This window comes from Sapajus apella, unplaced genomic scaffold, assembly GCF_009761245.1.
Source record: "Sapajus apella isolate SASKATOON/1434 unplaced genomic scaffold, GSC_monkey_1.0 scaffold158, whole genome shotgun sequence".
Taxonomy (NCBI): Eukaryota; Metazoa; Chordata; class Mammalia; order Primates; family Cebidae; genus Sapajus; species Sapajus apella.
The window spans coordinates 618,921-643,613 of record NW_022437098.1 but is presented as its reverse complement, the minus strand read 5'-3'; the positions used below and the strand labels follow the sequence as shown (position 1 = coordinate 643,613).

General features: G+C 49.0%; 1 protein-coding gene across 19 annotated transcripts in view; it reads right to left on the bottom strand.

Annotated features, from left to right (window-relative positions):
- Window positions 1-24,693, bottom strand: part of AOPEP (aminopeptidase O (putative)) — a 377,149-nt gene that overhangs the window by 150,019 nt on the left and 202,437 nt on the right. For 16 of the 19 annotated variants that reach the window (XR_004264993.1, XR_004264994.1, XR_004264996.1 and 13 more), the window contains exons 6-7: window positions 14,364-14,553; window positions 9,738-9,844 (exon numbers count right to left, since the gene is read on the bottom strand). The exons of the other annotated variants lie outside the window; for them this stretch is intronic. Coding sequence is in view for 13 of the 16 variants with exons in the window: in XM_032266392.1 (XP_032122283.1) it covers window positions 9,738-9,844; window positions 14,364-14,553 (297 nt within the window). In the remaining 3 variants the exon portion in view is untranslated. The remainder of the gene's footprint in view (window positions 1-9,737; window positions 9,845-14,363; window positions 14,554-24,693) is intronic. 19 annotated transcript variants of the gene reach the window in all.

Sequence of the window (24,693 nt, the reverse complement as noted above, 5' to 3'; positions counted from 1 at the left end):
TAAGAAAGAGCAGGCAGATGGCAGGAGCTATGGCTGAATTGGGTTCCCCCAAATTTATATGTTGGAGCCATGTCCCCCAGTACCTCAGAATATGACTGTCTTTGGAGACAGGGCAGTTGAGGGGTTCAAGGGGTGGTTAAATGAAAATGAGGCTGTCAGGGTGGGCCTATTCCAATGTGACTAGTGTCCTTTAGGAAAAGCAGATTAAGACATACAGAGAGACATAAGGGATGTGCACACACAGAGGAAAGGCCACGTGAGGACACAGCAAGAAGGTGGCTGTGACAATATGGAGTGTATATTTGGTTTTTGTCCTCGTTTCCTGTCATGTAATTCCTAAAATCCTCTAGGTCTTCACAATTATGCCTTTGTATGCTAATGAGTTGATGGGTGGCTGGCAGCCCTAGGTAGCTTCAGGGGGGGCTGGTCACCAGAAAGACCAAGGCAGCATTAGAGGGTTGGTACTTTCAGCCCCCATCCCCCAACCTCCCGGGAGAGGACAGGGGTAAAGGTCAAGTTGACCACCAAAGGCCAATGGTTTGATGAATCATGTGTGTATAACAAAATCTCCATGGAAACCCAAAAGGACAAGGTGAGGAGAGCTTCTGAACACAGGGAAGGGGGCACATCTGAGGAGAGAAGGGAAGCCCCACTCCCCTTCCCTCATCTCTTCACCTGTATGCTTTGTAACATCTTTATAATAAATGAGCAAATGTGAGTGTTTTCCTGAGTTCTGTGAGCTGAGCTAGCAAATTAATAAACCCAAAGCGCCAGTCATGGGAACCCCAATCTATAGCTGGCTGGTCAAAAGCACAGGGTGGACCACCCGGAGTGTGTGACTGGCGTCGGAGGTGGAGAGCAGTCTTACAGAACTGAGCCCTCACTCCGTGGGATCTGATGATCTGCACGGTGTCAGAATTAAACTGAATTAGAGGGCTCCCAGCTGGTGTCCACTACAGAAGTCACTGCTTGCTTGGTGTGTGGGGAAACCTTCCACGCGTTTGGTCACAGAAGTCTTCTGTGTTGATGGTTGCAGGGTGAGAGCAGACAAAAAACAGTTTGTTTTTTCTCCTCAGTGACTAAAAGGCAAGGACGAGGTCTCAGAAGAAACCAAATCGGTCAACACCTTGATCTGGGACTCCTGGCCTCCGGAACTGTGAGAAGATAAATTTCTCTTGGCCTTCGGCATCTTACCATGGCAGCCCAAGCTGACTACCACAGTAGGGGTCTCTGAGCTACCTGAAGGGTAAAGCAAAGAACAAGAGATGAGACGGGGGAACAGAGGTGACATGCAGGGACTTGAAGATTTTCCTGCAGGTGAGGGGAAGCTTTCGGAGGGTTTTAGCAAGGAGGTGGCAGAACCATGAGGTATTTGAAGGAGAGCTCTCTGGTGGCAGCGAGGAAGGGCAAGACGAGAAGCAGAAAACACTGTGGGGCTGTTGGACTGCTACGAGCAAGTGGCGAAGAGAGAGTGGTAGAAGGGGTGAAGAAGAGGGGCTGAATGGGGGAAAACCTTAGGAGATGAAATTGGTGGCAATGGCTCCCAGGGGAGGAGTGAAGGAGAGGCAGGAGCTGGAGCTCCCATGCTCCTACCCTGCTATGGGTGGATCTGTGCCCCCAGCGATGAGTTTAACACTACAGGAGGGGAGCAGATGAAGCGGGGTAGAGGGGATGACCAGTAAGAGATGCCTGTGGGGTGACCAGGAGAGATGTCAATCAGGAGTTAAGCATTCACAATTGATCTTTAGAGAGAGCAGGACTGCCAGTGGAGATTCAGGAGCCTTCTACTTAGAAGGGGTATGGCCAGCCATGTCCACACCCCACCCATGTGCACAGCAGCCTTTGGCATGCTCTCTGATACTCAGGGTTGGCCCTGAGGTTGTCTGGGCCTGTCTTTCCTGTGAACACACAGAAATGGAAGCACCTGGGACTGTACATTTTTCCAACCAATGAGATGAGTGCAGGGGCACATGCATTCTGTGGGGTCCACTGCCTGATGGAACAACTGAGGGTGACCCATGCTTCCTCCAGAGTAACCCTACACGACCTGGCCTGATGTCATGGCACCCTGGCTTGGCCTCCTCTTCTTCTCACTTCCATTTCCCTTCCCTTTCCACCTCCTGGGAACATATATTAGTCTCTTCCTGAATTGCCATAAAGAAATATGTGAGACTGGGTAATTTATAAAGAAAGAGGTTTAATTGGCTCATGGTTCCCCCAGGCTATATAGGAAACATGATGCTGGCATCCGCTCAGCTCCTGGGGAGGCCTCAGGAAACTTACAATTATGGCAGAAGGCAAAGGGGAAGGAGGACATCTTATGTGGCTGGGGTGGGAGGCAGAGTTGGTGGGGGAAGGTACCACACACTTTTGAACAACCAGAGCTCATGAGAACTTACTATTGTGACCACAGCACCAAGGGGGGATGGTGTTAAACCATGACAAACCACCTCTGTGATCCAATCACCTCCCCGCAGGCCCCACCTCCAACATTGGGGATTACAATTCAACATGAGATTTGGGTGGGGACACAGAGCCAAACCATATCAGAACATTTCCTAATAAATCTCTTTCCCCTATGCCTTGCATCAGGGTCTGCGCCTGGGGAATCCCACCTAAGATAGGGGTTTAGGTGAGACCTCTCTGGAAGGACGAGCAGCCGAGTGTGGAGGCCCCGAGGAAGACCAGCCCTGAAGACACAGGCGGGCAAAGGGCAGACCTCGAAGGAGATGGAGGAGGAATGGCAGAGGGGCAAGAAGAGTCAGGTGAGGGACTGCCACAAAAGCCAATGGCATAAACTTCCAGAAGAGCTATCAAACAGTACCAAACAAAACAGAGGAGTCTAATAAGATTAACTATAAAACTTGCTTCCAGAATCCGGTGACTGTCAGAGCACAATGAGCCAAGGAAAAAACAGTTTCCCCACACTGGTGAGAGCAGATAGCAGATTCCAGAGGACTGGGAGTTTTTAAAAGCTCTGGGAATGGAAACAAGTGTTTTGATAATAGATGAGGGTGCAGCATTTAAAGGAGAGATTATTAAGGATAGGAGAGACTGGGTGTGGTGGCTCGCACCAGCGGTCCCAGGTACTGGGGAGGCCGATGCGGCAGGATCACCTTAGCCTGGGAGGCAGAGGTTGCAGTCAGCTGAAACCATGCCACTAAACGCCAACTTGGTCAACAGAGCCAGATCCTACCCCAAAAAAAAAAAAAAAAAAAAAAAAAAGATAGGAGAAGTGTGGAGCATAGTTAGGGAAGGCTAAGGACAGAGGACAGGGGTAGTGACAGAGCCAGGTCCTGGTGGAGGAAGGCCTCCGGTGGCTGGTGCACTGGGCAGGGGCCCCGGGACAATTCCCTTTTGGAGCTCCCCCCACCAAAGCAGATGAAACTGAGATTTTCCTCTCTACTTACCAGACTCATTTTTGAAGTCTGCAAGCTTTCTATTTAAAAATAAGACGGTATGAATCAATAAAAATGTAGCTAATTAAATTCAGATATGAATGACATGTTAAAATATGAGGATATGCTGGGCTTGCATCAAGAGAATTATAAAGGACTGCCTGCCCTTCTTGGTAAGCAACAAGACCCCACCCAGGTAATCCCATAAAAGAGAAGGCTCCATGGTGCTCCAGCAGCACACAGAGGTAACTGGATGGTGATTCTAGGCTGAGTCACCATCGTCATGCCTGTGGGTGCCCGTGAAGGGACTACTGTCCTCCCTGAAAGGACGGGACGAATGCAGCCCACAGTCCAAAGTGATGAGTGCCTCATTTTCCCATTCTGTCTGGATCCTCTTCCCCTTCTTCCTCAAGGGGACAGGGTTCAGTTCTATGAAATTATGTCAAGGCACATGCACTTCCAGCTCTACCCTGAAACTAGCAATTCAACTTTAGCCGTATTAAGGAAGACAGAATGTCACTTGGGCATCTGAGAAGTCAGGGGTAGACATGAATGTAGATGCGTTTACAGGATCAAAAGAAGAACATGGCTGATGGCCTCAGTTTTCCCAGCAGAGCAGGAGGCAAGAAAAGGCAGGGGGAACGGGAAGGTCTGGAATAAACACTGACGGCCTGGAAGAAGGAAGCTGACCCAGGAAGAGTGAAAGGATTTATCTGTGGCCCATGTTAGAGGCTTCCAATCTTGAGAGAGAAGAGCAGCAGAGGAAGGTGAACCCGGGGGCTGGCAGCGAGTGTATGGCTGCACCCAGGACTCTCTGAGGAGGGCAGCTTTCCCACAAAGGCGGCTGCTGTCACTGAGAATACATGTGTGCCCACATGCGGGCAGAAAAGACTGCTGTGTTCTTTGGGGATTAGAAATAAAAATGTTGAGAAAAATGTTAGAGGTGAAAACTTCAAGTACATAGAGAAGGTTTACACACAGAACACTTAATTAAAAAGCCTTCCTATTTTAAGTAGAATGTACAATGCTTAGGCATCATACACATTCGCAGAACACTGGTGGCATACAGACTTTATTTTGGCTGTGGATAGGGTTACACACTTGGGGTTTTTCCCCTAGGACTAAGGGATGTTTTAGTGATCTAGGATTGAGGCATTCAGGAGTAAGGTTAGAGAAAGATGCCCGCATTTATCTGGCATTGTATTAAAGTGGAGGCAGCAGCTAAGATTAAGAGTTCCATAGACTCCTGCCTGTCAGCACCTGCTTAAAGCGATACATTTTAATGTTTTTCTCAGCAGGACCTTGACTTTAACAATGAATCCAGAAAAAAAGGGAAGTCATAATAAATCACAAACAATAAAAAGCAACAGAGATTCCTTCTGACCCTCCCACCTTAGCTCTTCCATCCCTGGGGCCTGTCGGAGTGTGCTAACTGGAAGTACTTAGGCAGAGGCTGCCAGAATCCAGCTGCATCCTGGAGACAGGAGGCATGGCGAGCCTTTTGGAAGCACCCGTGCATTTCTGGCAAGAGCCACCACTGCTGCACAGGTCAGGAGGGGACCTTGTAAGCAGGGACGAATGACAGGAGAAAGCAGAGCAGTGGCAGGACAGAAAGAAACACTGAAATCAGACTTTGCCTGGGGAACAGTTCTGCCCAGGGCCAGAGAGGAGAGGAATAGTCTGGGAGAGTCCCTGGGGTCTCCTGTGTGGGAAAGACATCTTTAATAATTAACAAATGAAAAAAGGCATGGAGTCATTCATGTGACCCCTAACATTTTGAAACTGAGCAAATCGCCTTGCTTCAGAGGCCTGTAGCCATATTACAGGCTCTCCAGCCAATGAAAGCTGAGAAGGCTAGGAAAACACAAGAAAACTGTAACAAATGACACAAGGAAGTCAACCTCAGACACATCTGTTGCCAAGGAAACACAACAAAGTCAATGTAATAAGCATCTGGGCTTGGTACGGTGGTTCACACCTGTAATTCCAGCGCTTTGGGAGGCCGAGGCAGGCGGATCACCTGAGGTCAGGAGTTTGAGACTGGTCTGGCCAACATGGTAAAACCCTGTCTCTACCAAAAATACAAAAATCAGCTGGGCTTGGTGGCACATGCCTATAGTCCCAGCTGCCTGGGATGCTGAGGTAAGAGAATCCCTTGAACCCAGGAGGCAGAGGTTGTAGTGAGCAGAGATCATGCCAGTGTACTCCAGCCTGGGTGACAGAGCAAGGCTCTGTCTCAAAAAAAAAAAAGAAAGAAAGAAAGAAAAAAAGATACATTTGGTGAGACCCGTGACTCAATGGATGCATGGAAGGCACAAATGGAAACCTGTTCTTATAAATTACTAAAATTAGTAAGTCAGAGGCAAACAAAATGTTAGTTTTCCTCTTCTCACTTTGTTAATACTCCACTATCTATAACCAACAGAATGTTGAGTTTTCCTTTTTCTCAGTATCTTTGAAAATAATAAGACACATACTTCACGTGTTAAAAGACAAAAGATGCTTGGACCAAGGATACTTTTTACCCTGACCTGTATGACCCTGAGTTCAAGATACTCACAGTTTTCTTTTTTTTTTTTTTTTACTGCAATTAAATACTCTCTCAGTTCCTTGAAGGCAGGAATATGGTATAGGGAAATGAGAAGAGTTTCAATCCCTGGGTTCAAATTCCTGTTCTCCTCTTTATCAGCTAGAGGAGGTTAGACACATTATTAAGTCTTTCTGAGCCTTGGGCCATTGAAGTAAAGATGTTAACCTACCAGCAAAGAGAGAAAGGACCGGCCACGGAGGCAGAGCGAACTCCGGAGAGCAAGACACACAGAAGCCGGCAGGAGAAAGTGCTTTAGAAGAAGCATTTTTAGGAGAGAGTGGTCAACCATGTTGAACCGTGCTGCAAAGATCTGAAGAGAAGTTTCCACTGTGTCTGCCAACACGTGGAAACCTATCAAGACACACACCAAGACTTTTAAATTGTTTTGGCCCATCATTTCAAGACCATGGGGCATCTTAAAAGGAAAAACAAGAGAGCATCCCAAGGTCTCATTGAAAACAAAATCTAAGAACATAATTTTTACAAGTCTCGTTCTTCCTTTTACTTAAAATAATTTCTAGGTTCTCTGTGTCCATTTAAGGGAGGATTCTAGGGGATGGGAGTAAACGAAACCTAGACTACATAATTCAGGGTAGGTTCAGAAACATTTCCTCCTCATTGTAAGCGCATCTGATAACAATATTTTCCTTACTGATGTGCAGTAAGCCTTTCAAATGCAGTCAATTCATGGTTAGCCTAAATTTAGGCAAACACAATTTCTGAATACTAAGACAAAGAAAAGCAAACGCCATAAAAAGCTGTCTAGCACGAAGGTCTAAAAATACTAGATTGTTCTCCAAACTTCACACACAAAGGAAAAGATCTTGGCCATCAGAGGCTGAGTTGACTCCATGGAAGCCAGAGATAAGGCCCCCCTCCTGTATAAACTGGCTTCCCAGGGTGCAGTCTAACTTCCAAGTTGGAAACACATTTCATCAAAACTCATATTAATTATGATGCCTCTACCCCCCACTTTAGGACTATGGTTATGTAAAACCAAAGGAATCAAAGGGTCTTAGAGACATGGAGAATAGAGATAACCCCTTGGCTGGAGGGACTGAACCTGTGAGAGGTGAAGGGATTTGCCCAGTGAAGCAGCTCACAGGTAAGCTCCCTACCTGAAAGCAGACCTCTCTGGCCCTCATCTCCCTCTGCTACCTTCCCAGTCCTGCTTCCTGAGGCAGCACAACCCCTCACTGGCTATACTCACTGGCTCTGTCCACTTGGGCCTGGCTTCCTTTTCCACCAGCCAGGTAGTCCCACTTCTCTTTCTTTCACCCCTCTTCACCCCCCAGGCAGCATCCAACACCAGCTACTCCCACCTGCTTCCCTTGGCTTCTTTTCTGGCTTCCATGGCCCTGGTGCCCTGGTTTTCTCTGGGGAAACACATGATGGTTTCCCCAGAATTCTTTGTTGGCTCCCCTTCTTCCTCCTGACCTCTTCTCTCACTTTCCCCTCTCCCTGGGGATTTCACTGTGTTCATGATTTAAAGGGTTTTATAGGCTGAATGTCCCAGTCTCTCCAATGAGCTCCTGACTTGCAGTCTCCAAAGTTCATAATATTAAATATCTGCTGGTCACCACAAACAACACATGCAAAGCTGGAAACGTTATTTTCCTTCCAAGCTCCTCCCCATGTCTTTACCATCACATAAATGGGATCACCATTTACCCAACTGCTCGACTCAAAAACCTCAAAGTCATTCTGGACACACTCATTTTCCTCTGCTCCACATTCAATCATCCAAAGACCTGCCAGTTCCATGGCCAAAACACATCTCAAATAGATCTGCTTCTGGTGTCCGGGCGTGGTGGCTCACGCCTGTAATCCCAGCACTTTGGGAGGCCAAGGCGGGTGGATCACGAGGTCAAGAGATCGAGACCATCCTGGTCAACATGGTGAAACCCTGTCTCTACTAAAAATACAAAAAAACTAGCTGGGTGTGGTGATGCGTGCCTATAATCCCAGCTACTCCGGAGGCTGAGGCAGGAGAATTGCTTGAACCCAGGAGGCGGAGGTTGCAGTGAGCCGAGATTGTGCCACTGCACTCCAGCCTGGGTAACAAGAGCAAAACTCCATCTCAAAAAAAAAAAAAAAAAAGATCTGCTTCTTGCATCTGTCACTGCCTCCCCAGGGCCTCTTGTGTGGACCACTGCAACACTCCAGCCGTCCTCCTGGCTTTCTGTCAGCTGCCTGCCGTGCTCTCCACATAGCAGCAGAGCAGCACTGTACACACTAGGCAGATCATGCCACCTTCCTGCTGAAGGTCCTGGAGCAGCTTCTGCAAAACTTGGAGAAAGGTTCGTGTGACCTGGCTTCTGCCTACCTCTCTTGGCCCTGCCCTCGGCCCTCTTTCCAGCCACACTGCCCTTCTTTCTGTCCTCAAGGCACACTAAGGCCTTTCCTGCCTCAGGCAGGCTATGGACAAGGCAGGTCATGTTCAGAGAGAAATTCCCCCACCTCCTTACTTGCTGCCCTCCAGTTAGCATGGACAGCACTGAGTGGTCTGCTCACAACGCTGCGAACCACCTGTGACCGGCCGGTACATGCGGCCGTGTCCCTGCTAAGTGGAAGCTCCTTGACAGCAGGGCCATGTCCACATTGGCCATAGGGGTAGCTGTCCTGCCTGGCTCAGTCAGCATTGGTCTAGGGAACAGACGCAGGAACAGCGGCTTTGGGGCGGGAACACAGGTCTCCTGGCTCCTGGCCCGCTGCACTTCCCTCTGCTAGATCTGCCTTTCCGAAACAATGGATGAGTCAACTTGGGAGGCCGCCTTAGCGTGCAAGCACAGGGAACTTTGCCGTGGGAAGGGTGCAGCCTGCCACACCTGACATTCTGCTGTGCTGCACAAAAGCCCCAGCCAGCTCCCTCCCTGGGGTGCATTTACATTAGCCTTCAGTCAGGCGGAGTGGGGGTGCTCGTTTAAAAACAAACCACAACAGCAGATCCATCCAAGGCGGGCCTCTGCCCAGGAAGGTTGAGGGGCCTTCTGGGTAGCCATCTAAGAACGGGCGAGGAGAGAGGCAGTTCCTGGATGGCTGTCCCTCCCCACCTGTTGGATGGCAGGTTTCAAGCACCTGAGTCTAGTCAAGAAGGGGTGGATGGAGGCTTCTATTGCCATGCGACCACAGTGCTCCCACAGCCTAGGCACCAGCTTTCAGATAACCCTTTGGCAAAGAAAAGGAGCAAAGCAGAGAGGCACAAACATGGAAAATGGCACGAAATAATGGCAGGAAATAATCTTGCACACGCCACAAGCCACAGTCTACAAACAAAATTCAGGAGCCGGCTGTGGAATCCTGCTGCAGGGGAGAGCAGCACAGGCTTCCTGCTGGGCTACAGTGGAAACAAAAGCCCCATTGACACACACATCTGTGACCACTAAACACTTAGAAATCAATATTTTCCTAAAGATTTTTCCCCCTTTGGCTTTGTAGGGTTACTGTCTGCCAGGCTGCCAAACCCCAAGTCTCACCACGTCCACAGCCACCACATGAAGTGACTATTAGGACTTCAAATGAAGGACCTGACCCCGGAAATGGCCCCATGCTAGTTTTTTCCCAAACAGAGTCACCAGAAAAATGTCAGAAGGCAAATCAAAATGCACACTCTGAAAGACTTAGAACATAACCATCACATCAGGGGGGAGAAGGAGCACACCCCAACTTGATTTAAAAAGGAAACACAGCAGATGTAGTCAGTTGGCCGGGAGGTGACTTGAAGGAAAGAGGAAGGGATGGAGCCTCACCTTAACACCTGCATCTCCTCCGGGGAGCACCGCATCTCGTCCTGGAGGCGACGCCAGCGCAGGCAAGCCCTCAGCTCCTGTTGCTCCCGGGCCTCACGGGGGTCCAGCTGCTTAGCCACAGACGCAGACACACATGTGCACAAAACACAGTCACCGTTGTGGTCCTGGTGAAATGGCTCGCTTTGTTTCAGTGGGGATGACATAGCCTGCCCTGCTCTCACCTTGCTCCCATCAGAAACCTAAGGGCCGCCAGAGCCCAGTGCCTAAAACAAAAAATCCACCGTGCAGGCTCGCTTGTGCTGCTGGTGGTGGAGCTGGGCCTGCTGTTTGGCGGAGGTCGCCTTGCTCTGGAACCCACTTATCCCCCTGACACACACCTGGTCTGGAGACAGTGGGCTTCCCTTGGGCCATTTCCACTTTGATCTCATCCAGTCCTTTTTTCCTGCTTTGTCTTTCTGCACAGGGTGGGGAAGGCCCCACCGCTCACCTGCGATTTTCGGCAGCCCTCAATTTTGTTAAGGACTGTTTCCAGTGGGGCCTGCTAATGCAGCCCAGATGATTCTGTGTGCACGTCACTAGAAGACGTGCTGCCTGGACTCACTCTAGGGGAGGGGAGGCCGTCACACTCTGCCCTACTGAGTCAGAACCAGCTGCTGTCCCACGGTGTGCTCACCAAGCCACATGGCCCAGACCTCTGTGAGGGAGAGCAGCACAGCACCCACTGGGGAGGGAGACATCTATTCACGGGTGTTTCTGGAAATCAAAGGTTCCTTATAACTCATTCAACAGATATTTACTGAGTCTCTGCCTGGCCCTGGGGATGTTGCAGACAGGGCCTGGGAGAGCAGCCAACGGAGGGAGAGATGGGGGAGGAATACTAACATCAGAGAGCAGGTGATGGGAGAGATGAAGGAAGAACCTAGATGCCCCTTTGCCCACTAGGGCTTCCTGAGGAGGTGGTGGTGACAGTGCTGGTCCTCAGGGAAGCAGGAGTCGGCTGGGGAGGAGGAATTTCAGGAAGAGAGAAAGCATTTGCAAGGCACATGGGGCCAGGCAGATGTGTGACGTGCTTAGAGAAGGCAAGGGACGTGGTCAAGCCCAGAGCAGACTATCATTCCGGGAGGGAGCGAGGGCCAGGGAAGCTGGCCGAGGCCACTCGATCCTCAGACCCCATGTGCCTGCTGTTATGGACAAAACTATGTCTCCGCAAAATAGACGTCTTGAAGGCCTGACCCTGGTGTGTCTGTATTTGGAGATAGGGCCTTCAAGGAGGTCATTAAGGTTAAATAAGTCATGAGTTGGGCCCTAATCCTATAGGGCTGGTGTTCATATAAGAAGAGGGAGAGGCAACAGATGTCTTTCTGTCCGCAAGCACAGAGGAGGGGCCATGTGAGAACACAGAGAAAAAGTAGCCGGTGACTGTCTACAAGCCAGGAAGACAGAGGGCCCTCAGCAGAAACCAACCCTGTTGGCACCTTGGTCTTGGACTTCCAGCCTCCAGAACTGTGAGAAATAAATGTCTGTTGTTTAAGCCTCCCAGTCTCTGGTATTTATTATGGCAGTCCAAGTAGACTAATATGTCTGTGAAGGCATTTAGACTTTCTCTAGGTTGATGACAAGTTATACCATCCAACCTTGCGACTGACTCGATTCATGAATCCCTGTGGTGCCTCTCTGAGTGGATGGTAGTCTCCATGTCCTTCTTGGGATTTCACATGCCGCCCACCGCCCCACCACGCCCCACCCCTGGCTCCTATCACTCAGTGCTGCAGAGCGCAGTCTACCAGGCGGCAAAGTGACCCCGGTGACCGCCGCCACCCTCATGGGGCCTGCTGGCCAGGAGCAGCCCAGGAGGTGGCATACCCACCCCTGCCCCACAGGGCACTCCCCTACTCCCTAGAAGGTCTGAGGCAGGCACTCGCCAGGGCCAGCAACAGCCTCAGTCTCACCCTTCAAGGGAGAGGTCTCCCTGGCAGACGTGCTCTGGAAATGTCTCAAACTTTGTGCTGGAATCTAAAATGACCATTTTGCCTCAGGGGTGTTCATGTTTTTGCATCTCAAAGATTTACTGAACACACTTCCAAGGATGATGAGGGGGCTGACCCTTAACATGTTAAAGGAAAGGAGTGACAGAGAAAGCCTAGCTCCTGCTGTCCCTTTAGGCTCACAGCCAAACCACCACCTCCACAAAGGCTTTCTGGACCCACCCAGACCTGTCCTCCCCTACCTGGGAACTCAGGATATTTGGTATTCACTTCTTTTAGCAAACTTATCAGTCAAGAGGCAGGATCAAGCCAGCAGACTAAGGAGTGGCCTCCTAGAAACCTAGGCAAAGAAAAGGGTCAAGGAGGGGCACTCTTTGGGGGAGGCAGGAGATAAAAGAAAGAGGTGTCATGACCAGACGCCTGAAATGCACTACAATTGCCAGGACCAGCGCAAACTTGATAGTCTCAGAAGGGATGCACTCCAGGGAAGAGACGGCGATAGAGGCACCCCCTGCTGAGTGTCTGTGTACAAGGCAGAGGGAAACATAAAGAGGAAGGGAACAGAGATTTCTTGCACACTCTCCACATGTCAGGCGCTGTGCTAAGCTCATTCACACCTGATCCCATTCACCCTGCAAGCCTCAGCATTGTTGTATCCATTCTACAAATAGGGAAACAGAGGCCTGGGGAGGCGACCTAACCTACCTATACTCGCAGAGCCGGTAAACGGCAGGGCCGGGACTGGCAGTCTGTCTGACTCAGAGCCTGGCACCTTTCCTGTGTCTACCATGTGGCCTCTCCTCAAAGGACTCCGTGTGGCAGGAGACACTGATGTGCACACTGCTGGGTCCACGGCCAGGGTGTGAAAAGCAAAACCCAGCTCCAGTATAAATAGCAGTCATAGTCCAGATGTGAGGACAAGGAAATGACATAGAAGGAAAAGGAAAAAAAAAAAATGAGGAAACAGGTAAGCACCAAGTACTGTGAGAACCCACAGTGTATAGGTGGCTAGTGCTGAACTGTGAGTCGGGTCATCAGTCTGGGCTATCTAGAGATGGTGACCTCCAGCTGCCTAGCGAAAATTAAGTAAGATTTCAACAAAGGACCTTGAACAAAATCATGCAGGTATACACAAACTTGGGAATTCTGGAAAATACCAAACAGTCCAGTGTCTAAGCGGCAGAGATGACAGAGGAAAAAAAGTGACCCAAATATTAGGAGCTTGAAAGTGAGCACAGAGCAGTTTAGTTGCTCCTTATCCTCATTAGAACTGGTGGCCAGGCCGGGCACGGTGGCTCACACTGGTAATTCTAGCACTCTGGGAGGCCCAGGGGGGTGGATCACCTGAGGTCGGGTGTCCAAGACCAGCCTGACCAACATGAAGAAACCCCATCTCTACCAAAAATACAAAAAAATTAGCCACGCGTGGTTGCGCATGCCTGTAATCCCAGCTACTCAGGAGACTGAGGCAGGAGAATAGCTTGAACCCAGGAGGCGGAGGTTGCACTGAGCCGAGATCATGCCACTGCACTCCAGCCTGGGTGACAAGTGCAAAACTCCGTCTCAAAAAAAAAAAAGAGCTGGCGGCCAATGTTTTAAGATAGAAGTTGCAAACTGGTGGCATGTGCACCATCTCTGGCTTCTGGGTATGGTTGTCTCGCGTGGTATTTTTTAATAATTAGTAAACTTCACATAAAAATCCAGATTTATAAATTACCTTAAAAAGCTAATAGTCGCCTGTAATCCCAGCACTTTGGGAGGCCGAGGTGGATGGATCACGAGGTCAAGAGATCGAGACCATCCTGGTCAACATGGTGAAACCCCGTCTCTACTAAAAATACAAAAAATCAGCTGGGCATGGTGGCGCGTGCCTGTAATCCCAGCTACTCAGGAGGCTGGGGCAGGAGAATTGCCTGAACCCAGGAGGCAGAGGTTGCGGTGAGCCGAGATCGCGCCATTGCACTCCAGCCTGGGTAACAAGAGCGAAACTCCGTCTCCAAAAAAAAAAAAAAAAAAAGCTAATAGCATAGGTTATATTGGGCCCTCCTCCCTTCACCATGACAATGGGTTAGAGCTGAGTAGCAGCAGTCAGTTTGCCATAGTCCTCACCATTCCCTAATCTATACCACCCCTGCTTCGTTCTTCATTCATTACTTACGAGCAGACATCTGAGATGACTCTGGATTTATGTTTTGCTCTCTTTATTTCAAACATGCACACACACATACACAATGCACACACACGCATCACCACAATTACAACCACAAAGAAGTGCTTGAGTATGCCATAGCATGACCTTTTCTTCACACCTCTGCTCAAATATCTCCTTCATCAGAGAGGCCTTCTCTTGCTACCTTCTAAAATAGAATCCACTGCCCCTCTATGGGGCTCATTTTTCTTCATGGTACTCCACCACTTGACCCATTTCTGATTCACTTGTTTGTCTGCTCTCTCTCCCATCTCTAGACTGTAAATCCTGTGGGGAGAAAGGGCTTCCCTCTCTTGTTTATGCAGCCATCTCCCCAGCAAAATCTGTGTCTCCTGCATAGTAGGCCCTCAGTCCATAGGTGCTGAATGAATGAATGCCTAGAAACAGAATTTGACTCTGGATAGTGAAATGCTTAGGGTCACTTTAACCCACCTGCTGTGCCGCAGCCCAAAACACATCCTCCAAGTGAGTGGCGAAGCCTTCACTCAGCCACTCCTCCGTCCAGTCGCGGGCCCCGATGGCTAGGCCAAACCAGGCGTGGGCAATTTCATGGCAGAGGCGGGTCCCACAGAGATGGCTCCTTCCTGTCAAGATGCTCTGAGAGAGGAACATGATGTGTGGGCTGTGGATAATGGGGGAGAAAATGCACAGTGTCTTGTTAGAGCCTGTCCTCGTGGCCACCCCATGGGGCAGCGTGCCTAGCCTGGTGAGCCTGTTATTATCGTGTGCAAGCCAGATCATGACTGATAGGCTTGCGGCTCAGATGCTTTCAGACATAAATAAAGTGGCAGTTTATGTTTGTGGCTACAGTCCAGGTGGCCGTTTCTGCCAAGCAGTTGTCTCCGTCATCAAACGGCTATTACCTGTAATGAGTAACCTGCACCAAAGTTTTACACTCAGAAAAAAATTACAAGGCAATGGAAGCATTTGCTCTGAAATCTGGACTCTCTAAAAGAAGAGCAGGTGTGACCGTGTGAAGCCCACATGCTGTCGGGAGCGTGATCAAAGAAGACCCTTCAGCCAAACATCTGAGCAGCTTACAAACAAATTGAGAAGTCATGCAGAAGGACAGAAAAAAACAAGAAGAACGGAGCAAAAATGTTTCCATTCCACATGAGAGCTGGCTATGATGTTAACAAACGAGCAGGTGCCGGGGATGGGTGAGGTTTCCAGGAGGCCCGAATAAAGGGCGAGCCCGTGTAATGCCAAGCTTTCCATCGTATCTGCAGGTGCTTATGGACCCACATGACAGAACAAAATCGTGCTGAGAGAGAGAAAGAAGGCAGGGAGTCAACCCACCCAGGTGTGCAAACGGCCCCAGGACTGGCACCAGACAGGAAGATTTATCTAATCTCATTTTCCATACCTGTGTTAAAACCCAAAATACCACCATTAAAACTGCACAGATGAAATGGGAAGCAGAGGAGCTGACGAAAGAAAAGACCCATCAAATACCTTCCATGCCTCCCCCTTCAAGCAATTATCTTTTCCAGGACTTGTTTACAGTCTTCCTAACGAAGAATTTGCTCTTAAAAAAATCTCCCCTCCATCAGTTGAACAAAAACAGTTGTGAAACCTTCCAAATTAGGAAACTGTACACACGGGTTCCTCCTTTCAAAAGTCATTTGTTTGCCATCATGTCGGCTCAGCACAAGCCAAGATGCTCGCAGGTTTCTCTTCCACTCCCACAGTCCCCATTAGAGAAAACCCCACCCAGAGTTCCCTTACACAACATCACCCATTCAGCTCAGAGAGCTCAACTGCAATCGTGGTAGTCATGTCTGCCAAAACAGACAGCTTTCATGTGAAGTAATAACAGGGCAGGCATGCAAATGAAGAAGCGTCTGCCAGGTGCTCCGCAGAGGGCACTAGAAACCCCAGAAATTATAAGCGGAGTTGGGGCACTCAGGACAAAGTGGTGCAATGCAACAGGCACCAACAGTATTGTTCAGAGCACTAACTCAGGGGGAAAAAAAAGGACAAGGAAGGAAGGAACTGGGAGACACAGGAACCAAACTCCCCTAACTGAGAAAGTCACCCCGTGAAGACAAGCCGTGCAACCTGGCGTTTTCAATGGCTCTGGCATGAGCAATGCTACAAAGAAAAGCCACAGAAATGTACCAAGTAAATAACATTCCAGACATACTGCTGGCAGCCGTTCACCCTTTGGGCTAAAACAAAACAGAAGGAACTTCAGGCCTTATAAACAGGCTCGAGGACAAGCTTGCATGGGCAGGGTCTGCAGCCAGAGAGACAGACGTGCCGGTCCTTACAGAGACTGGAGGGCGGACTCCGGCCAGGACACTTCCACAAGCAAATGGCTGCGAAATCGCTGAGACTATTCATGAAGAAAAAGCCTCCAGTGTCTGGGGACCTGCCTGCTGTCTGTCCCAGTGTGGAAGCCTCGCCGGGGGCCCATTTATGCAGACAGAAAAGCCTGTGAGGGCCTGAAGGAATGCACAATAGCAGCCATGTGGGGGGTGGCACTTCTTTCTCCCACCCTTTCATTTTTTCCGCTTGAGGAGTCCTTGTCGTCTGCCCCAGACTCCTTCCCCACCCTCCAGTGTTCTGGAGACACCTCCCTGGCCTCATTGCATCTTGCTGTGTTTGGGACAGGGCTCAGTATTGCCAGAATTCCACCTATACTTCCCCTTCCCCTCCTCCATCCTTTCTTCTGAGCCGGGGATAAAGTACTTCCTACTGTCCTCTGAGGGAGGCCAAGCCTGAACATCCTCGTGATTCAGAAAGAAGGGCATCTTAACCGTGTAAATGACGGCACTCTGTGCAGAAAACATGACCTTCTCCCTGAAAAGCAGATTTCCTGCTGGGAAACCGAATGGAAAGCCTCCGGGGCCTGTCTGGCCCTCTCAGGTTGAGTTTGACTTATTGGATACTTTGGGGCTATTTCCCTTTGAAGGAAATGGCTTCTTTTTAAAACTAAACCAAAAACATAGAGTAAGGTTTTGATAAACTTTCTCAAAGGCTGTTGACAAAATTCTCACATAAAAGGACCAACAGCATGCTCTTTCAAGGAGAATTTCCTTCCCTCCCTTAGACCCTAAATGTCTGAATTTCTCATGTTAAGTAGACTTTTTTAACCTCATCTTTTTCTTAGACTGCTTTTCTTCAACAGTGAGTGAAGAAAGGTCTAGTTCATTCTCTTTAGCTCACTTCAAGGAATTAGCTCACTTCAAGGAAAAATACTAAGTATTTGTTTTCCAACAGATAATCTACCTCATGTCCACCTTCAAAACAGGATGGACCTGTAGGATGCTGCGCTCCTACATCAGCCTGGGTCCACGGGGCCAGCCCGGCTCCCCCTCATCCCCCACTCTCAGGACTGTCCTCACGGTCTGAGCCAGCCTGCCGGCGATCAGTCTTCCCCCTGACAAGGCGCACTGGAAAGCTGTTTCTTTTTTTTCCCCTGAAAGGGTCTGTGTCAACTGCCTCTACACATGCCAGACTGTCGATTCATCACCATTACAGAGACTGGAAGATAATCACTTCAATGATATCTTCAACCTAAAAACGTTTCTTTCATGTTTTTTTTTGAAATCATAGTTTATTATTTTTCCCAAATAAGAGATGGGTAGGAAGTGATATTTCAAATCTCAAAAAGCACAAGCCCTCTTGCTTCGACTCCCCACCATAAATTCTTTTTGGCTCCAAGTGGTGGAGGAGGAGGAGGTGGCAGGCAGGCGGTGGCTTGCAGCCATAATCCCCGTGTTGTCATTCCTCCCCAGGAGACCACCACCTCTGGGGCCGCCTCCCCCTGCAGAGGCCAAGCGTATTGCATGTCTGCTGCCTTGCCCCTCGAGATTAAAAATATCATGTCTGGTCTGAAAACAGCTTCTCAAGGCTGTTCCTGAATGGTACCTACCCACCCAGATTAGAAGGCTGCATCTGGTAATCTAAAACATGTTTCTAGCAGAGGAGGAAGGAGGGTCTTCATTACTCCCAGGAGCTGCTCCCATCCTTCAGGAGGAATTCAATTTGGAGTGGAAATGGAGAATTTCATCAGATCTTAAGTAGGAGCTGCAGTTTGATTTATTTCTGCTTTTTCCATGGAGCCCTGACCAGCATGGCCCATCTTGCTATGGAGGCAGCGACCCAGCACTCAGAGGCCCCCAGTAGATGCTGCTGCCACAGCAGGTCCCAGCAGGGTGCAGGGGTAGAACCCAGAGGACAGGAAATTGCTTACGATTAAGGACAAGAAGAGCCTCCAGGCCACCCTCCCATTTTACGGGAGCAGACCCCAACTCCCCTCACAGAGAGCAAGTTTACTTTTCTTTTCTTTTCTTTTTTGAGATGGAATTTCACTCTTGTGCCCAGGCTGGAGTGCCATTGCAATCTCAGCTCACCGCAAACTCCTCCTCCCGGGTTCAAGCGATTCTCCTGCCTCAGTCTCCCGAGTAGCTGGGATTATAGGCATGCACCACCACACCCAGCTTATTTGTATTTTTTAGTAGAGATGGGTTTCTCCATGTTGGTCAGGCTGGTCTGGAACTCCCGACCTCAGGTGACCTGCCCGCCTTGGCCTCCCACAGTGCTGGGATTACAGGTATGAGCCACCACATCTGGCTGCAAGTTTACTGTTCACACAGATTCACACGCTTCTCACAATTTCAACAGTATGTGCAGCCCAATATCCCCTGATAGAGATGATGGAAGACCCCAGGGAGGGGGGAACCAGGCTTGTTTCCCTCTAAGGTCCAGCAGGATTGTTTTAAGGGTCTTACAATCATGCGCAACAGCTTCTGCTTGTGTGACTTGATTACTTGCTAATTTAAACTAGACAACTGAAACATAGACTCATAGTAGCCTGGGGACATCCCTTTCAGGAGGGACAACTGTCGTACACCCCTCTTTGGTTCATAGCCTGTCTTCTCTTTCCTCCATCAGGTGTGAAGTGATGTATGTCAACACTCTCACCAATGCATTTACAGACCGAACCCTCAGCCCCTGCCCCTTCTTCTAAATGAAATTCCTTAGTCCCCCTCTCCTGAATGCAGTCTAATGTAGGGGATGCTTCTGTAGTCCTGAAGGCAAAGGGGGAGAGGGGCCAGACAGGCAGGCGGGACCCTCCTTCCTCGACTGCCGGGGAGGGACTCGACGTCATCTGCTTTTCTCATCTGGCACCCACCCGACTGCAGTGTGTAATATTTAAACAGGAGGAGATGATGGGATAGTCTTTTGGGGATATAGGATCTTCAGTCGCCTGAAGTGGAAGCCAGTTCCGAAAACTTGCTACATCTGATCAATGTGTATAGAGATCTGGGTTTGAAAGAAAAACCTAATGTTAGTAGAAGCATTTACTTAAGTATCCTGGGCCAGGCGCGGTGGCTCACGCCTACAATCCCAGCACCTTGGGAGGCTGAGGCAGGTGGATCACGAGGTCAAGAGATCGAGACCATCCTGGTCAACATGGTGAAACCCCGTCTCTACTAAAAATACAAAAAATTAGCTGGGCATGGTGGTGCGTGCCTGTAATCCCAGCTACTCAGGAGGCTGAGGCAGGAGAATTGCCTGAACCCAGGAGGCAGAGGTTGCGGTGAGCTGAGATCGCGCCATTGCACTCCAGCCTGGGTAACATGAGTGAAACTCTGTCTCAAAAAAAAAAAAAAAAAAAAAAATACAAGAATTAGCTGGGCATGGTGGTGCATGCCTGTAGTCCCAGCTACTCGGGAGGCTGAGGCAGGAGAATTGCTTGAACCCAGGAGGCGGAGGTTGTGGTGAGCTGAGATTGCACCATTGCATTCCAGCCTGGGTAACAAGAGTGAAACTCCGTCTTAAAAAAAAAAATTCTGAAAAAAAGTAGATGATAAAACATCCATTCGTTTGCCTGAATGAATGTTGACTCAAATGTGACTAAGGCAGAGAGACTGTGGAAAGCCCCAGGGCCACATTCGTGATTCTTGTACCTGGAAGAATTCTTGTATCTCCTCCTTCTAAAGACTCGCTGCTGAGTGCTTGCCACGTGCCAGGCACTGTATTTTACGCATGCCATCTCATCGCTCTACGCCACAACCTCGGGAAGTTATTATTAGATTTTATTATCTCATTTTACACATGAAGAAAGTAGGGTACAGAGAGGCAGACTGACCAGCCCAAGGTCACACAGCTGGGAAGCAATGGAGCCAGGACTGGAGGTCACAGTCTTGACTCTAAAGCCTCACCCTGCCCCACTCTGCCCCACTCTGCCCGGGGTCACTGGGTTTAGACCCGTGGCTTCTGGGCTCCAGTTCCTCTGTGCCAGCTCAAGCCCACGAGCTTAGTGATCATTACTCTCCCAGGAGTTCTGTCTTCAGGAGGCACCAACAGGACACTATCAGCCACGTCCTGAGACTTCTGTTTCCTCAATCTACATCACAGCCAGGACTGGCCCACAGTGAGCAGGCCTCTTCCTGGTGAGAGAAAGTTAGGAAAAGAAGGGTACAGAGGCCAAAGGGGGGCATTACTATTCCATTGCTGATGCTCCTGAAGAGCAGTGCCTAGTTCCTCATAACTGCGCCCTACACTGGGAGTCCCCAGTGGGCCGCAGGGGCATGCATTAGAAAAGCCCTTACAGAGGCGCTTAGGTCTGTCCCCAGGAGGGCAACACCTCTCCCTGGTCTCCACCTTGCAACCGCTCACCTGCTTTTGCTAAAGCCTGGTATTCTTTTCAAGAAGACATGGTTTAAAGCAAGTCACAAATTCAAAGGGCTACCGGAGAGAAGAAGATAACAACATTAGGGCTGTAGAGAATGAGATGGGGAAACAGATGTAAAAGATGAGGGCAGCAGGCAAGGAAAGCAGCAGAGAAAGTGGGTGGGGAGCAGAGGAGGAAATGAAGATGGAGATGAAGGAAGCAGAAAGATGAGGAAAGAATAGAAGAAGGAAGTGCATTAGAGAAGAGGCCGACAGGCTAAGGGAAGCAAATACGGGGGACAAACGGCAACAGAGAAAGTAGGAAGGACAGACAACAAAGGAAGGATGCAGAAGACAAGCTGGGGAGGCGGCTAACGAGATGAAGGAGGGAGAAATTGAGGTTAGGGACGTGGCAGTGACACTACAGGGAGTGGGCAGCTATGTCAGGGAAGCAAACGTTTGCAAACACTGTGCCAAGGCTAGGAGCTCCGGCTTTACAATCTGGTTTAAATGCTAAGTGCTCTTGGCCAGGCACGGTGGCTCACGCCTGTAATCCCAGCACTTAAGGGAGGCCGAGGCGGGTGGATCACGAGGTCAAGAGATCGAGACCATCCTGGCCAACATGGTGAAACCCCATCTCTACTAAAACTACAAAACATTAGCTGGGCATGGTGGCGCATGCCTGTAGTCCCAGCTACTCAGGAGGCTGAGGCAGGAGAATTGCCTGAACCCAGGAGGCGGAGGTTGCGGTGAGCCGAGATCGCGCCATTGCACTCCAGCCTGGGTAACAAGAGCGAAACTCCGACTCAAAAAAAAAAAAAAAAAAAAAAATTCTAAGTGCTCTTAAGAGGAGGCTTCCAGTTTCCTGTCATACGGACATGTAAATGATGGATACCTGGATCCTTTCAGGGTTCATGGTGGGTGCTCATGGAGGGCAGGGAAGGCTCCAAAGCAGAGCACAGACGACACTGAGGAGGAGAGCGGCATGAGGGCGAAAGCGGAGGCGGGGACACAAAACATTGTGGCCAGCTTCACCACTGAATTTATTCAAGTGTACTTAGAATTCAATTGGTGAGGAAGGCATTCATTGTTCAGCGTTAGCTGTGGCCTATTGCTAGTGGAAAAAACAACAGCACAGCAACAGCAAAACATGAAGACCATGTTGACTCTACAAACACAGAGACCACCTCTGGCTCAGTGGCAGCTCTGCAGACCATACAGCGGGCTCAGCTACCGACCATCGGAGCAGTGGACATATCGCTTCTGACCCCCGGAGACACATCCCAAGAGAGCGCTGTGGAGACCTCGGTCCTGCACATAGAACAGGGTGGCACTGCGGCCTGACTCTCAGGAGCCGGCAACGCCTGCCTCGGCTGCTCTGCCTCAGCCTGGGGTTGGGGGCAGGGGCTGGTTCTGGTGGTTATGGTCATCCAAAAAGCTGCATGTGAAACTCTCAGGCTTTAAAGCTAAAGAATCAGGGGCAGAAACAGTATTTTATTCAGTTTGTCAACTAGATTTGGACTCCTTTCCCTCTCTGAATCTGATAGTATATGTTCTGCCTTAAACATTCTGGAATCTCATAGATGAGAGCAAAAAAGTTGCTTTTGAAGTTACTGAAGATTCTATCTATACATTAAGTTACACATTTTGGAGACTATACATTTTGGTTATCAGGGACACACCCATACCCACACTATATGAGCAAATATTTGTTGTAACTGAACATGTCTTTGAATCATCTATCAATTGCTTATGAAATGAAAGCTGTGTATTTTCTGCAGGATCTGGGGAACTCTTCTAGTAAGTAAGTATTAAAGTGAGTAACCAATTAAAACATGTTGGCAGCCTCACCGGAGCGTGCAGATGACAAAATGTGATTCCACTCCCTTACCTCCCCATCCTCCCAAATCAGGGCGATGATGTTTGTTCCCATAAAAAGAGCTAATAAAATTAGCCTCCACTGGGATACAGGGAAAATCTTTATTTAATAAAATAATGTGTTTTGCTCCATTCCCAGAACAGCAATATAATGGCACCACTGAGAGCCATAATAGCTCATCCTGGTGGTTTTCATGGCGCGCACAAGTCTGTCATGTGTGGCGGTGTGGAGGCCTGGTGGGCTGCTTCACGGAGGGACATGTTGGGGCAGCTTGCAGCCACTCGGCAAGGACAGTTCGGAGACTGCTTTCCTTTGAAATAACTCTTTGGGTCCACAACTCAAATCGTCCCACGTTCCTTGTCTGGAAAAGTTGTGGGGATTTCCCAAAGTGTACTCAGAATTTAACTGGTAAGGAAGGCATTCGCTGTTTCCCCAACTGACAGCAAGAATGCAAGCCCTAGTCAGGCCCTCTGTGAATCCGAAAATCCAAGACAGGGTCAGGAAGCTGTTGGCTGGGCTGGCGAAAGCAGACATGAAGTAGCAAGGCTGGTCTGTACAACAAGAGGTCTGAGCCCAACAGAGGCACTGCCAGCCGACAGAGTTCAGGCAGCAGGACCTCGGTAGGGGAGGCAAGTGTGAGTTCCCCGCCAGACGGCCACACTGTCAACTAGATTTCGAAGCAAGGGTACCTCTGGGTAGGAACAAGCAACAGAGTGGCCTTGGGGAACACCACACTAGAATCAATTCTGCTAAATCAAAGCTAGATCCAGGAAAAAAGAATTGAAAGAAGATGAGTTCTCGTATTCCCTGACAGCTGGAAAGAAAAATAAAATAATGATGATACTAAACACATACATTGTTTATTTTCTCCCAGGCAAAGTTCTAAGTACTTTATGTTTGCTAACTCATTCAATTCCAGCAACCATCCCCAGAGGAAGAAATTATTATCATGCCTATTTTACATGTAAGTAAACCAAGCCACACAGAAATTATGTCACTTGCCTAAAATCCCAGAGTTATTATGTGTCAAAGCTGATTCAAACACAAGCAGCCTGGCTCATATACATGTTTTGCTTGATCAACACCAGCGTGTATCAGAAGCACCTGGAGGCAGGGCTTGCTAGATAAGGAAATAGCTCAGGCAGTCAAATTTGAATTTCAGACAACGAAAAAGTTTTTGTGTATGTTCCATGAAATATTTGCTAAAAGCTGGCAGCCCTACCAGAAAGGCTTGTTAAAACAGATCTCGGGCCTCACCCCAAGACAGTTTGTTTCAGTAGGTCTGGGTGGGGCCTGGGAACCTGTATTTCTGTTACGTTCCCAGGTAATGCTAACATGGCTGGTCCAAAGACCACACTCTGAGAGCTGCTGATCAACACTGTGTTGACTTCATAGCATCAGCTTAAAAAGCAAAAACTTATTGCCAACATTTATAAATGGGAATATTTTATCCAAAGTCCAGATTTTCAAATTACATTAAAAATTTGAAAGATTTGGCCACACTAGGCCCACAGTCTTTTTTAGAAGTGGACACATATTTATTCTGTACACACACACACACACACACACACACACACGTCTAATACCAAATGGCAATATTTTATAATTTTCTAAGAACAATACTAAGCATTAGAGAGCATTTCAAAGATAGGAATTCATCAGGTCCCTGTTAGGATTCACCCTGGTGGAATCTGAGAAGCAGGCAAAGCCTGCTTGGGTATCCGTCATCACAGGCCCACATTCTCATATAGTGACTGCGGCTGAATCGGAGCTGGTCATTTATAGGAATTCATCAGGTCCCTGTTAGGATTCACCCTGGTGGAATCTGAGAAGCAGGCAAAGCCTGCTTGGGTGTCCATCATCACAGGCCCACATTCTCATATAGTGACTGCGGCTGAATCGGAGCTGCTCATTTCAGGCAGCGCTTGGGCTCTCCAGTTTGCTGTCGTCCCAACTTCTCCCTCCTCTCTCCCTGCCATTGGCTGAGCCTACTTGTAATTTGTAATCATGTGTGTGGTTTCTTCCCTTCTTATAGCAAGATAAAAAATGAAATATTCCTTTTTTTTTTTTTTTTTTTTTTTTTTTTTCTGTTTTTTTTTTGAGATGGAGTCTTGCTCTGTCATCCGGGCTGGAGTGCGGTGGCACGCTATCTTGGCTCACTGCAACCTCCGCCTCCCGGTTCAAGCGATTCTCCTGTCTCAGCCTCCTGAGTAGGTGGGACTACAGGTGCCAGCCAACATGCCCAGATAATTTTTT